The sequence below is a fragment of the Myxocyprinus asiaticus genome, chromosome 29, assembly GCF_019703515.2.
Source record: "Myxocyprinus asiaticus isolate MX2 ecotype Aquarium Trade chromosome 29, UBuf_Myxa_2, whole genome shotgun sequence".
NCBI classification, from domain to species: Eukaryota; Metazoa; Chordata; class Actinopteri; order Cypriniformes; family Catostomidae; genus Myxocyprinus; species Myxocyprinus asiaticus.
Window position 1 is genome coordinate 23,539,116 of NC_059372.1, and position 15,992 is coordinate 23,555,107.

General features: G+C 37.2%; 1 protein-coding gene across 1 annotated transcript in view; it reads left to right on the forward strand.

Annotated features, from left to right (window-relative positions):
* Window positions 1–15,323, forward strand: part of noc2l (NOC2-like nucleolar associated transcriptional repressor) — a 68,541-nt gene extending 53,218 nt beyond the window's left edge. The window contains exons 17-19 of the mRNA XM_051663001.1: window positions 3,048–3,168; window positions 13,170–13,259; window positions 14,979–15,323. Coding sequence (XP_051518961.1) covers window positions 3,048–3,168; window positions 13,170–13,259; window positions 14,979–15,109 — 342 coding nt within the window. The 3' untranslated portion in view covers window positions 15,110–15,323. The remainder of the gene's footprint in view (window positions 1–3,047; window positions 3,169–13,169; window positions 13,260–14,978) is intronic.
* The last annotated feature ends 669 nt before the right edge of the window (window positions 15,324–15,992 follow it).

A 15,992-nucleotide genomic window follows, 5' to 3' on the forward strand; every position in this document is an offset into this window, starting at 1 on the left:
ATATATAGCTAAATAAACATCAGTACTGTTTAGTATCAGTCAATGGCTGACCATTAAAATAAAGAATAAATTCAAATAAAATAAATTGCTAAATAAACATCAGTAGTACTGTTTAGTATCCATAAAATGCTGACCATTTAAATAATGAATAAATAAAAATAAAATAAATAGCTAAATAAACATCAGGGGCCGGTTGCACCAGCTATACCCAAGTTACAACTTAGCCTAGTTGTGGCGTAAATGGGCACTAAGTCAAAATTTATGCACTACTAAATATTTGAGCGTTGCACCATTAAATTTATGTAGGACGTAACCTTACGTATAAACAAAATATTTATGGAAGCCTCTGACCAGGAGCAACTGATGGAATAAAAAAGCAGACTCACTTAATAACATCAATGAGCTCATGTTTTGGTTGACAGGCTTCAGTCTTTTTGACATATATGATGTTGTTGCCATTTACACTCGTTTACCTTTACGAGAGAGAGAAAAAAAACGTACTTTTAAGCGGCTCTTCAGTATGAAACCGATGTAGCGGTGCAGTTTTCAGGGTGCGTCGCCCGGTGTCAAGTTTCAACACATTCAAAACATATATAGGATATTAAAATGAATAAATGTCTATTTTTCCAGCCTGTTGTATTAGTATTTATTTATCACCCCTTATTTATTTTAGATACAGTTCCTATATATTATTATTTACACAGGGCAAATATACTATTTATTAAATCTACTTTTATTACGTTTCATATTTTAATGTCTGGAAAACCAGACTTTTAAATATTACATTTTATAAATACAATGACTGGAATTGTTCGGTTGAAGGGGGTACCAAACAGTGAATCCTGAACAAAACAGTTTGGTGAATACATGTTTACTCATTAGCTTCCACTCAGCTGACAACAATGAAAGTAGCTATGTGGTTAGCTAGTTAGCTATAAGCTTGTTGCCACAGAGAGCAAAAGATGGACTTTATTTACTTTCCAGCATTGTGTCTCACCAACTAGGTTACAACATAGCGTGAAATCAACACTCAACAGACACAATCCACCACCGCACCGTTGTCTGCTGAGCTGCAAAAAGATGCTCTGATGTTTACCTTTCAATATGCTACATTACTGACTGCACTGACAAACTATAGCTGGCTAACAGCAAACAGATGTGATAAACATGAGTGACATGGTTGTCAGGGACAGGGTTAACATTATATTAGTTATATAAAATGATGGGGTCATTGTTTTAATAACTTTCCAGTATGTATTTCACAAACTAGTTCGCAATTTACCGAAAAGACACCGCTGAACTCTGCACTGTGTGCAGAGCCACGGTCAACTCAGAGTCAGCTCTGTAAACAATGGAGTCGGAGCATACTCTGCTGGACAAACTACGTAATGACACCAATTCTAAAGCATTGTTTTATGTATTATATGTTCTGAAAAAAAGTTTTCATATCTGCGCCTGTCGGTAAACATATACGCCAATACTGATATATCGGTGAAAGGCTAATTTCGGCCAACCGATATATTGGTCGGGCACTACTTATTACAAAGGGCTTCCCTAAGACAGATCAGTCAGCTAGTCATTTTGAAAATATGGATTTTTGCTATTTCCTAACTGTTTACGTTAGATACCCAAATTTTAGCAGTGAGCAAAACATTTTGCCTTTTAGAGAACTGTAGATTGATCTGCATACAGATTCAGGTTATAATTGTATTCATACAGCTTATCTTATGAATGCTGTCTTAAAAACATCTCAGTACAATTTAAAGCCAGCCTTTCTTAGTTTTAAATGAAAGACACAGATGTGATTGTCTTTGTAAAAATTGTTGCACTGGAACTGTTAAAGCACCTATTGCGTGCGTGTGTGTGTGTGTGTGTGTGTGTGTGTGTGAGATGGAGCTGGAGCGTGTCCATAGGGAGATAATGGAGATGACACCAGGCGGAGTGTTGGCGTCTAGGAAGCGGCAGATTGGCGGAGGCAGCGGGAGGGCTAGTGCTACAGGAAGAGTATAATAGCGCTCAGGGCTGCGTCCCAGGCTTTGATCCATGAGTCCCCAAGCTCAGATCTGATTACCACTGCCCCTCCCCCACCTTCCTCCTGCCTCTGCAACTTCCTCCTTTAATATATACACACACACACAAACACTTATTTCATTATCATTGTAGGGAAGAATATATATATTTTTAAATAATTTAGAATTATTTTATTACATATTTGTGGTTATTTGTTTAAGTCCCAGATATTCAATTCAAGTTATTTGTTTGCACAATATTTACTCAAGATTGACTAAAATAATATGGTGCATTATCCATTACAGACATGTTCAAGTCTCTAGCATAGAGTCGAAGTCTAAGTCAGTTCTCATGTGAGTTCAAGTCAAATTTCAAATCCCTATTGGCAATATATTTCTTTATACTGCAGATTAATTTTGTTGCATGACAATTTCACATTTTTGAAGTATAATTTTTTAGGATTCTCTTGTTTATATATAACTAATTTAAACTAACAATTTTATTAGGCTTTTGTGGTTTTTGGTTTGAGTCCCAAATATTCAATACATTTTTTTTATTTAATTTTATTATATATATATATATATATATATATATATATATATATATATATATATATATATATATATATATATAAATCCATGTTGTTCAGGCTAATTTGAATCATCTGTTGATGTTGAGAGAAAATGCTGACTCAGCAATGAAAGTTTCTCATTTTTTGACATTGATGTAAACGAGATGAGATAAAGGCAGTACATAGAGTATGTACATAAACTAGGAAAAAACATTTCCACTGCTGCTAGATGTCTCAGTCAGATTCAGTCTAAATCGATTCTGAAACAAAAAAAGCACACAATCAGCATAATGCCTACCATTTGTTCAGAGTTATGATCTTCTTTAATGGCATTTTCTATCTGTGCAATGTTTTGCTGTTGCTAGTTTAATGACAGTGTTTAAAAATTACATACTTAACACTCTGCCTGTTGTCAAGTATTTAAAGGCTCTTCACTTGTTTTCTTTTCCATGGCTTTTTAATTTAGATGGAGGATTTGAATCTCCCTGAAATCAAACGTAAGAAGGCTGAAGAGAAGAAAGCTGACAAGAAGGAGTTTAAGGGTCTCTTTGAATCAGATAGTGATGATGATCTGTTCAAATCCAAAGGTAACAGCTTCATATTTAATTTTACACTACATTACCCTGTTTCCACCAAAATTATATTACCAGATATACGCAGTTAGAATTTAGAGTCTTTCTACTGGGAAAACTGACCCAAAAAATTTATAACTCATCTTGCACTACACTGATTTATTTATTTTTGCTAGGTAAAATGCTCCCCCAATACCAACTGCTACTAATTTGCTAGTGAGTAGCAAATCATGGTTCAGGGCTGTGACATAACTAAAGCTTATTAGCTATTTGAAAAAAGGACAAGCCTTTCAGTAGAAAAAATATCAGCACAGGAAAGAAAACTGGGCTCGTCTTCAAGCGATTTGATGTGGACATTTTAAAATCCCAAACAATGCTGAGAAGCATATGTGTTGCCTGTAATGCCTTTCTTTGTCACTGGGAGGCTGTAGTCCGTTACGCTGCGCTGTCTGAAGATACTCGCCTCAGATATTAGTCTCAGTATTGCTGAAACACATTTAAAAGACTATATAAACCTTAAAAGATCTGTTAGTGCAATTCTCTTTTAATATCATTGTTTTGTAAAGTTCAAGTCCATTCAGGTGAATTATCTTTGCAGTTTATGTTGATTATTTAGAAATGGGGGTTTTATACCAGTATGAAACTCAGACTTAAGATCTGTATTGCACATAAAAAAAATAATTTCTCACTAGTGTATGTGTATGAGCCCAGTATTTGTGTGAGTGTGAATGGAGCTCTATGGAGGGTCGGTCAGCTGTCAGACATGCACTTGCCTCTCCTCTTTAACTCTATATCTGGAGTTCGGCACTGGGTCATGTGTCAGACACATGCCACACTCTCCCACTCCCGCCGCCCGTGGGCCGACAGCCACAGAAAAAGTCCCAGAGAGGTGGGAGGCGAGAGGAAGGGCTCTTTTTTACATCTGGTCCTCATTGTGTGGAGTCCCTACAAACCTCTCTCTCTCTCTTCTCTCACTCTTTCTCCCTTACTCACTCACTGTTTGCTCTTACAGGAAGCTTTTTTTTTTACATGCTTGGATCCCAGTGGGGGTTTGTAATTCAAAACATTCACTTGGAAAGATATTAGTGGCCGCTCCTTCACCACACGGCTTAACTGCCCCCATACTCCCTAGCGCTTACATCCGGAGAACACAGTCACATGACCTGTAATATATTCATTTGTGGTCTTGGTTGTATATTGTCAAACAAAAAGCCCTTTTTTATGTGTTGTACTGTACATCCCCTTTACCAAACCCAACCAGACATTAGATAATTAATTTGAGTTTTTGACACTTTAAGTCATTTTCTTTTCTGCCATTTCTTTCATGGCTGTAATATGGCAAAGTTTTTTTCAGAAGTAGGTAGATGTTCAGGGACTTATCTCTGGCAGATTTAGTATAAGTAGCTGGAACAACAGTAGAAATACTTGCTGTGAGGTGAGAAGAGGGCAGGGAAGGACAAGGTGGAAGGTAGAGACGGTTATTTTAGGTGTGGACACACATTCATATGAATCCCAATATTTACATTTCAGTACAGTGGATGTAACCACTTCTGACAATGAGTGTTCAAGACGTGACTGGCTCTGCTGGTGTTTGTTTTGAGAAAGGTTACATTTAGGTGGTGATAGAGTTTTTAAATGGCCGTTGGCAGTATGTAGATTGCAGGGTTACCGATGTCAGATATTTAAGCTATATCACATGAGCAAGAGTGCTGCTGTTCCGTACATCAGCACGGTATACGCAGGTATACGGAACAGTGTGATTGCAAGTGTGAAATAGCTTTTATAGAACGGTTCAACAAACAAGTAAATAAGTAAGGGATAATGTACAGTTAGCTGGTTGTTATTGCAAAATAAACCCTGACAGGGTTATAAGGACCCCAACGCAAAGTGGAGCAGTCTTGTATCACCCTGAAGGGGTTTATTTTGCGATAACAACCGGATGAATGACTGTACATTATTCTGCTTATTACATGGCTACTAAGCAAGCAAATAAAAAATAAATGGACATAAAATATTGATTTGCGTTGAAATTGTTATCATGTGAGTAGAGCACGCTGAATAGCTGATTTGTACCTCCGGTTTGCGTCAGAGTTGTGTTGGTGTTTATTTAGCAAAAATGACTGTATGACTGCTCATTGTCCAGCTTATTACAAGACTGCTTGCCAAAAAATATGTAAATGGCCATACAACCAAATCAGTTTCTCTGGATTTACTATTTATTGGTATGTGTTTGAGTAAAATGAACATTTTTATTTTATTCTATAAACTACTGACAACATTTCTCCCAAATTCCAATTAAAAATATTGTCATTTAGAGCATTTATTTGCAGAAAATGTCAACCAGTCAAAATAAAATAAAAAAATGCTGTGTTTTCAGGCCTCGAATAATTTGAAGAAAACAAGTTCATATTCATTTTTAAACAACACAATACTAATGTTTTAACTTAGGAAGAGTTTAGAAATCAGTATTTGGTGGAATAACCCTGATTACCAATCACATCTTTCATGCATCTTGGCATGCTCTCCACTAGTCTTTCACATTGCTATTGGGTGAATTTATGCCACTCCTGGCGCAAAAATTCAAGCAGCTCGGCTTTGTTTGATGGCTTGTGACCATCTATCTTCTTGATCACATTCCAGAGGTTTTCAATGGGTTCAGGTCTAGAGATTGGGCTAGCCATGACGGTCTTGATCTGGTGCTCCTCCATCCATACCTTAATTGACCAGGCTGTGTTGCATGGAGCATTGTCCTGCTGGAAAAAACAATCCTCAGAGTTGGGGAAACATTGTCAGAGCAGAAGGAAGCAAGTTTTCTTCCAGGATAACCTTGTACGAGGCTTGACTCATGCATCCTTCACAAAGACGAATCAGTCTGATTCCAGCCTTGCTGAACAACGTCTAAACATTAGATGACCAGGTGTTAGGCAAAGCTGAAAATTGGACTTATCAGAGAAGATGACCTTACTCCAGTCCTCTACGGTCCAATCCTTATGGTCTTTTGCAAACCTCAGCCTGGCTTTTCTTTGCTTCTCATTGATGAAGGGCTTTTTTCTAGCTTTGCACGACTTCAACCCTGCCCCTAGGAGCCTGTTTCAAACCGTTTTCGCTGTGCACTTCACCCCAGCTACCATTTACCATTCTTTTTGTAGGTCACTTGATGTCATCCTACGGTTGTTGAGTGACATTCGAATGAGTTCAGTGGAGAGTAGTTTTTGCCCTCTGCCGGTCTGTAGCTTTGTTGTCCCCCATGTCTGCTGCTTGACCTTATTCTTATGAACCCTCCGCCTTTGAAATTTTAAGGAAGCAAGCAACCTGATGCTCACTGTATCCCTCTGCAAGTAAAGCCAGAATTGAACCTTTCTTTTCCTCACTGAAAACTTTTCTTTTCAACACTTTTGGCATGGTCAGTAGTTATTTTTTGATTCCAATTACTTTTGAGTTACTGCTAGCACTGTTTTTCATCAAACTGGTCCTATTGCAAGAGGATAGTGATGAACACAGCAGTGGTTTTTATACTTTTCCTTATTAAATAAGATTTGGTTTAGGTGATCACCTAATCAGTACCTCATTAAGAAGAATGAGGTGTGCTTGTGTTGTAATTCAACAGACACTGGAATGGAATAGCTGCCATACATGTTGAGATGCTGATTTAAGAAAAATTTGGAGTGGTCTCTTAATTTTTTCCAGAGCTGTAAATATTGATTTGCATTGAAATTGTTATGTGAAAAATAGGAAATTGCTGAACAGCTGATTTGCACCTTCGGTTTGTGTTGGTTCTGTTGGTGTTTATTTTATAAAAATGACTGAATGATTGCTCATTATCCAGCTAATTACAAGAATACTTGCGAAATAAATTAATAAATGGACATGAAACTAGAGGTCGACCGATATATCAGATTTACCAATTAATCAGGGCCATTTTTTAACTATCTGCAAAAATCAACTCCGATAGTTTCCGATAGTTATTTATAGATTTATTTCTCCGTGGCCGGCGCTGGAGGCCACTGAACTCCTTGGTTCAACAATATAACGCCGCCCTTAAGAGGTTAAAAAAAAAAACAATCAGTGACTCCGCGTGGAGTTTGTTTTGCAACGTGACTAGGCTATTTATAGAGACAGATGCTTCAAAAGCTTGTTTGAAACATTGACAGAGAAAAGCTAAGATATATATGCAATATTATTATTATTATTATTGTCATGGTACAATAAATCAGTCATTTAAGACAACCAAAGGTGGTTTGATAATTAATTTGTTTATAACTACTTGCTGCACTGGAGAATTGCATTGCCGACAAGGTGGAGAGGACGCTAACATTAGCTGTTCGATTGGTGCGAACAAAGTCATGGAAGGAAACTGCTTACCTTTCCTTTTAATATGCTATTTTAAATGAAAAAAGTAATTTATGAATTAATGCTGCAATGCAGAAATCATCAGTAGTAAATCAACCATAAATGCTGCCGGAGTTTTTGCATTTGCTCGGCCATTCACTTGAACTTCTGTCCAAGCTTCCTAATTTTATGACATAGTTATGTACCAAAAAAATGTAAAAGCATGGTAAAAATATATATGTTTGAAATATAAATTTGATATTCATGAGAGGCCACATTGTTATATAATACATTGTGTTCATGTGAGCCTGGGCACATATAATATATACAATGCCATTCTAAAATTATCTTTAAAAAGTTGAGTTGATTTTATTTCTATCTGTTATTCTCTCTCCCTTTCTTGTACAGTTGAAGTCAGAAGTTTTCATACACTTAACTTTTAACCACTCCACAGATTTCATATTAGCAAACTATAGTTTTGGCAAGCCATTTAGGACATCTACTTTGTGCACGACACAAGTAATTTTTCCAACAATTGTTTACTGACAGATTGTTTCACTTTTAATTGACTATATCACAATTCCAGTGGGTCGGAAGTTTACATACAATAAGTTAACTGTGCCTTTAAGCAGCTTGGAAAATTCCAGAAAATTATGTCAAGCCTAATTTAGCTTCTGATAGGCTAATTGGAGTCAATTGGAGGTGTACCTGTGGATGTATTTTAAGGCCGACCTTCAAACTCAGTGCCTCTTTGCTTGACATCATGGGAAAATCAAAAGAAATCAGCCAAGACCTCAGAAAAAAAAATTGTGGACCTCCACAAGTCTGGTTCATCCTTGGGAGCAATTTCCAAATGCCTGAAGGTACCACATTCATCTGTACAAACAATAGTATGCAAATATAAACACCATGGGACCACTTAGCCATCATACCGCTCAGGAAGGAGATGCATTCTGTCTCCTAGAGATGAACGTAGCTTGATGCGGAAAGTGCAAATCAATCCCAGAACAACAGCAAAGGACCTTGTGAAGATGCTGGAGGATACAGGTAGACAAGTATCTATATCCACAGTAAAACGAGTCCTATATCGACATAACTTGAAAGGCTGCACAGCAAGGAAGAAGCCACTGCTCCAAAACCACCATAAAAAAAAGCCAGACTACAGTTTGCAAGTGCACATGGGGATAAAGATCTTACTTTTTGGAGAAATGTCCTCTGGTCTGATGAAACAAACATTTAACTGTTTGGTCATAATGACCATTGTTATGTTTGGAGGAAAAACGGTGAGGCTTGCAATCTGAAGAACACTATCCCATGTTGTGGGGGTGCTTTGCTGCAGGAGGGACTGGTGCACTTCACAAAATAGATGGCATCATGAGGAAGGAAAATTATGTGGATATTTTGAAACAACATCTCAAGACATCAGCCAGGAAGTTAAAGCTTGGTCGCAAAGGGGTCTTCCAATTGGACAATGACCCCAAGCATACCTCCACATTTGTGGCAAAATGGCTTAAGGACAACAAAGTCAAGGTATTGGAGTGGCCATCACAAAGCCCTGACCCCAATCTGATAGAAAATTTGTAGGCAGACAAACCTGACTCAATTACACCAGTTCTGACTGGAGGAATGGGCCAGAATTCCAGCAACTTATTGTGAGAAGCTTGTGGAAGGCTACCCAGAATGTTTGACCCAAGTTAAACAATTTAAAGGCAATGCTACCAAATACTAACAAAGTGTATGTAAACTGACTCACTGGGAATGTGATGAAAGAAATAAAAGCTGAAATAAATCATTCTCTCTACTATTCTGACATTTCACATTTTTAAAATAAAGTAGTGATCCTAACTGACCTAAGACAGGGAATGTTTTCTACGATTAAATGTCAGGACTTGTGAAAAACTGAGTTTAAATGTATTTGGCTAAGGTGTATGTAAACTTTTGATCATTCATATATTTAATATGAAAATAAAATTAAAAAAAATATTGTCAGTAACGATGAAGCATACAGTCGCTATTTGGCTTTGTAAGGCAGTGTTTTATGTTACTGCTGAACAACAAACACATTTGACCTGTAATATTTTAATTAATATTTTCATTAATTTCAAATGGCAAAGGCTTTTTACCAGTGTGGGTGAAATGTTTAAAGTATTGCCACTGAAAGTCATACTTACTAAAAATCAGCACTGTTTTACATTGTAGAAAGTTTTAATTTATATTATACATTTTAAAAACTATTGGCCAATTAATATGCTATCAGCCTGTTTTTCCACCATAGTTATCGGTATCGGCAAAACCCACCATCGGTCGACCTCTACATGAAATATTGATATGAGTTGAAATCATTTTATTTGCTTACTTTTTGAGATCGCAGAGTGATACAAGAAGTAGGGAAGATGACTTGTTGTAACAGGATGACCCGTCTTAATCCCCTGATGTGTGGTTGATACTCAGAAGTATCAGACCGCTAGATGGCACCATTGACCAATCAGAATAGAGTATTCCAGAGACCCGCGTAATAATATAAAATAACTTCAGACAGAAAATGTGTTCAGGTGCTATCGGAATTATCTTAAAAATGAGTTTCCTACTTGGAAGTTGCAAATGAACCCCCCAATCAAGAGATAATTTTGATACCCATGTTTTCGAGTTGGGAGGAGACATAAATCTTCAATATGATGGTGGAGAGTACAATTTCTGTATTGAATGATAGGTTTTATTCATTTTTCGAAATGCAGCTAACTTGTTAGCGCTTTCTGTTTTGGTCATATACATCAATGTATCAGTACACAGAGAAAATATTACGGTATCAAAATAAGAGTTCCCCAAGAAGGATGCAACTAATAATTCCAGTAGCACGTGGAAGCAGCATTATGTTCATGCATTTCTTCTCCACCAGCAAAAATAGTTCCAAAAGAACTATTTCGAAATGCCAGTATGGTAGTTCGACAGGGTTGTTTTTGTTCGTAAATATGCAATCTCCAGAGACAGTCACTGAATAAACCGGTGAATGAAATCAACAATTAATTAAAATCCAAAACCACTATTTGGAAAGCCACGAACTCCGAAGCGGAGTGATTCAAATAGTGAAGTGTCCCATTGCTTTTGACTGTATATCAGCACTCTTGGAATCCAGTCAGATTCGAGGACTTGAACTGTTGTATAATATTAATTTATAAGCTGGTTATTATTGCTAAATAATTCAATGACAGCAAATGATATGTGCTATTTTTCTTTATCCTTTTACACAAACTTTATAATATGATTTTATGATTTTCTATAAAGCTGCTTTGAAATGATGTGTAGTGTGAAAAGCACTATACAAATAAAAATGACTTTACTTGAATTTAGTCATATTTGACAATATTTTTATTTATTTTTTTATATATATATATTTGAAAAACCAAAATTGTGCATTATCCATTGACGTGGCTATCAGTAGATTTTGGAACAGACTGAAGGTCATCAACAAAGCAGCACAGTTATCAGCAGATGCCAGTAATCTCAAAATTATGCTGGCTAATATATCCACCTATCACTACTTTAAGGTACTTTTGATGGTTGTGATTTCTCAACTTAAGTTTGTTCGTGCACCAGTACCTGCAGGGTCCTCTTAACATTCTCTTGTCGAATTTGTCACTTCAGTGTGCCATGCGCTTTAATACTGTCAACTTTCTCAAATTCTTGGCATACATATCACTACTTTGAGGTACTTTTGATGGGTGTGATTTCTCAACTTAAGTTTGTTCGTGCACCAGTACCTGCAGGGTCCTCTAAACATTCTCTTGTTGAATTTGTCTTGTGTTGTCACTTCAGTGTGCCATGCGCTTTAATGCTGTCAACTTTCTCAAAGTCTTGGCATACATTTTTCATCTTAATGTGCGTTTGCTCATTTTTTAAACACCTTGGGGCCGGATTCATGAAAATGTTAAGAAAAAAATTAAAGTTCTTAGGATGAATTATAAGAAGTTCGTAAGAATGTTCCTAAGTGCAATTCTTGAAAAATTCTTCTAAAATATTTTCTTAAGAACATCTGGTAAATTGTAATGATTAATTTATCTATGAACCTTTTTTTTTTTTTAAGTAGCAAGCACCTCGCGATAATATTTTTGAATATGAAGTGTGTGAGATGTGTTAGTTTAACGACATTAACCGTCAAAGGAGAATTTACTTGCTGCTAATCATTTGATAACTTTTGTCATGGAGGAAAAGGAAAAAAAACAAAAACTTAAGTAGACAAGAGCTGGATGTTCTTGTTGAGGAAATTACTCCAAGAAAATAGTTTTCCTTGGGAAGTTTGATAATAATGTCACGTCGGAAAGTACAGGTGGGTAAATGGGAAAAGGTGGTGGAGGCTGTCTACGCTGTGCCCAGCTCCGATAAGAATGTGGATGGGGGGTGAAAAAGAAAGTCTCAGCTTTCTAATGTTATAATTATTATGTTTCTATGAACTCTAAAGTTTGTGGAGAAAGAGCGCTATATGTAGCGCATCTGTTTGAATTAGCATGATTGGTCCCCACATTAAGAAGCTTCAAAACAACATTTATTGTTTGAATTTGTGATAACATTTACATGGTTTACAAGCTGAAAATAAAAATATAATTAAACACAAAACAGTCAAAAACGTTTTTCGGTCTAAAATAACATTTCTACGTCCCACTGCGACTTGAGACTCAACGTAAAAAACCCAGTAAATTCATTAAACATCTTACCTTTTAGAATTTAAGACAACTGTGAGGTTATCCTAACTTTAAGATGTTATTTACGACGATATTGAAGAAAAAAAAAAGTTACAAATGAAGAAAATGGTAAAGAAGAAATTTAAGAATGTTTCATGAACCCGGCCCCTGATCATCAGTGTTCCTGTTTCCAGTGCTGGGAGCAACATTTTGATTATGTCTTTGAATTGTTTTCCTCCTTACATTTTAACCTTATTGATCACCCCGCAGGGAGTCATTAGAGTCTTCTCCTTGTGCTCATGGTAGACTTTTGTACCTTCTTTGAACCCATGAGCTCTATGGTCAGCCTTTCTCTGGTTATATTAAGATGCATAAGACTGCTGTTGGCAGCAAGGTGTGCACATGGTGTTAAACTCGGTTCCCCCCTCTGGCTGGCCCCAGTGTGTGTCGGGTAATTAGGGTGGAGGGTGCCTGGCTGGGGAGGTGTCTGTGCTGCCATTCACCTCCCAGGCAGCATCTAATCAAATCCCACTTCAAAGCTCAGGGATTTCAACTCATCCTCTTCAGAGAGTACAAGACACTCCCACACACATGCACCTCTGAATTACCGGGGTAAATTTCCATCAGAGGCTAGCCTCTATTTTTGTCATTTTAAACAGAAACTTTTAAATGTGTGGCAACACTTATATGTGAGCAGCATGGGTAGGTCAGTTGTGGTATATTTTAGTTTCTAGAAGAACAGTTTATGGGCATTGGCATCAACCATTGGTTCTGACATTTTTTATGTTGTTATTTAGCATTTTAGTACTTCAATAATTCTTTGAAGCTTCTTACAAAGATTGTACAGGTGGTCATGACAATGCCTTAAAGGGATAGTTCACCCAAAAATGAAAATTCTAATTTTGGGGATAACTGTCCCTTTGAAATTTAGTTCAAACTGGTTCACCCTTTTCTTTGTCCTCATTTCATCAAGATGATTGTTCAAAAGACATTTACTTCATCTCTTTACAGAGGAACAGGGCGACTCTGATGAAGAAGGTCTTGAGGACCTCTCAGACCTGAGTGCTGATGAGGATGTGGACACCTCAGAGGATGATTCAGGTTAATATATCTGGTTTTATTTTATTTGATCTTCCCTGTTAACAATTCTCTCACTGTATAAATGAATGTATAAATATATTAAGTATCTTGAGATATGTACAGTACTGTGCAAAAGTTTTAGACACTTGTGAAAAATGTTGCATAGTGAGGATGTCTTCTAAAATAAAGCCATAAATGGTTTCATTTATCAATTAACATAATACAAAGTTCAGTAAACATATAAAAAGCTAAATCAATATTCGGTGTGACCACCTTAGCCTTCAAAACAGCACCAATTCTCCTGGGTACACCTGGACACAGTTTTTCTTGGTTTTTGGCAGATAAGATGTTCCAGGCTCCTTGGAAAATTTGCCACAGTTCTTCTATCTATTTAGACTGTCTCAGTTGCTTCTGTCTCTTCATGTAATCCCAGACTGATTTGATGTTCAGTGGGGGGCTCTGCAGGGGCCATGCCTTCTGTTGCAGGGCTCCCTTTTCTTCTATTCTATTTGAAAAATTAATGTTTGTGAGTCTAAAATGTATATTTCCTATTGACGCACTAAAGCTGAAGATATAAATAACTATCTTAAGACAAATATTTTTGTGAAATATCTTATCTGCCTAAGACTTTTGCACAGTACTGCATATGTGTGTGTGTATACATGTACACCGATCAGCCACAACATTAAATACACCTGCCTAATATTGTGTAGGTCCCCCTTGTACTGCCAAAACAGCATCAACCCGTATCTCAGAACAGCATTCTGAGATGATATTCTTCTCACTACAATTATACAGAGCAGTTATCTGAGTTACCGTAGACTTTGTCAGTTCGAACCTGTCTGGCCATTCTCTGTTGACCTCCATCTTCAACAAGGTGTTTCCATCCGCAGAACTGCCGCTCACTGGATGTTTTTTGTTTTTGGCACCATTTGGAGTAAATTCTAGAGACTGTTTTGTGTGAAAGTCCCAGGAGATCAGCAGTTACAGAAATACTCAAACCAGCCCGTCTGCCACCAACAATCATCCATGCGATTATCTAATCAGACAATTTTGTGGTAGCAGTGCATAAAATCATGCATATACGGGTCAGGAACTTCAGGTAATTTTCACATCAACCATCAGAATGGGGAAAAAATTTGATCTCAGTGATTTGGACCATGGAATGATTGTTGGTACCAGATGGGCTGGTTTGAGTATTTCTGTAACTGCTGATCTCCTGGGATTTTCATGCACAACAGTCTCTAGAATTTAATCCGAATGGTGCCAAAAACATAAAACATCCAGTGAGGGGCAGTTCTGCGGATGGAAACACCTTGTTGAAGAGGGAGGTCAACAGAGAATGGCCAGACTGGTTGGAACTGACAAAGTCTACGGTAACTCAGACAACCGCTCTGTACAATTGTGGTGAGAAGAATATCATCTATAGAATATATTGCTATTCTGAGATGCGGATTGGCGCTCTTTTGGCGGCACGAGGGGTACCTACACAATATTAGGCAGGTGGTTTTAATGTTGTGGCTGATCGGCATATAAATATATATATATATATATATATATATATATATATATATATATATATATATATATGAGAGAGAGAGAGAGAGAGAGAGAGAGAGAGAGAGAGAGAGAGAGAGAGAGAGAGAGAGAGAGAGAGAGAGAGAGAGAGAGAGAGAGAGAGAGACTTATTTTCCAATTTTTTTTTTATCTCTTTTCAATTTCTTTCATTATCTGTCTCAGATGGTGACCAAAACAAGCCCTCGTCTTCTGAAGTTAAAGCACAGAGGAAGATGTTGAGCACAGAGCTGAAGGAGGTGGCACAGGGAGATGATGATATGGTCGAGGACCTGGAGCTCTCTGATCAGGACTAGAGTCACATTGTTATTTCAGACTGACATTTCTATTTCACATCCAGGCATAACTGGCACCGTTATTGAGAGCTATGTACAGCCTCTGTTGTAGTGATGTTTCCTTTTGCACCATTGTATTTTAAATGTGTGAAACAAAACAAAAAGACTTCTAAATTCATCTTCTAACAATTCATATTCTATCAAATTAAAGATCTTAAAAAAAAATTTTTAAAAAGTTTTCAAACTATTATTTACAGCCAATTTTCACATGTATAGTGTGACAATCAATAATTACTCCTTAAAGGTGAAGTGTGTAATTTATGTGCTACCAGTGGCCAAAAAACGGAATTACAGTCTGTTTGTTTGAGCAGCCTGGTTGGGTCACAGCTAATGGCGTTTGTTGAAACGGAGTGTTTGAAGCCACTTAAAAAATTATATTTCATTATTCAATTATTGTTCAATTCTGTTTGGTGCTACTAGTGGTGCTGAAGTTACACACTTCATCTACAATAACAAAACAAAAATCAAGAATTTTATAGAATGATTATAGTGTTTCTCTACATTTAGGGGTGGGGAAAAAAGTTATTTTCACCTCAGTGTTTTGAAATAAGGCACTGCTTGTGTTTAAATGCATTGAATGGGCAGCTCAGAGGAGGGAGGTGAAGGCAGAGGGTTTGGCCCGGAGCACCAGGCTGCCAAACTCTCGTATCATCCACTGCCATACTATGCTACCCAGGTGGGGAAAGCGAAGGAGAAGAAACAGAGGGCAGCCTGTTCTCTCGCCAAAACGTCTTTTCTCCTTCAGTGCTTTCACAAAACTTTCTGCTGGCTTGGCTTTTTTGAAAAGTTTTTAAGCAGTGTTTAAGCTGCCAGGACTCCACACAGCTCAAGATATGGTGCAGGA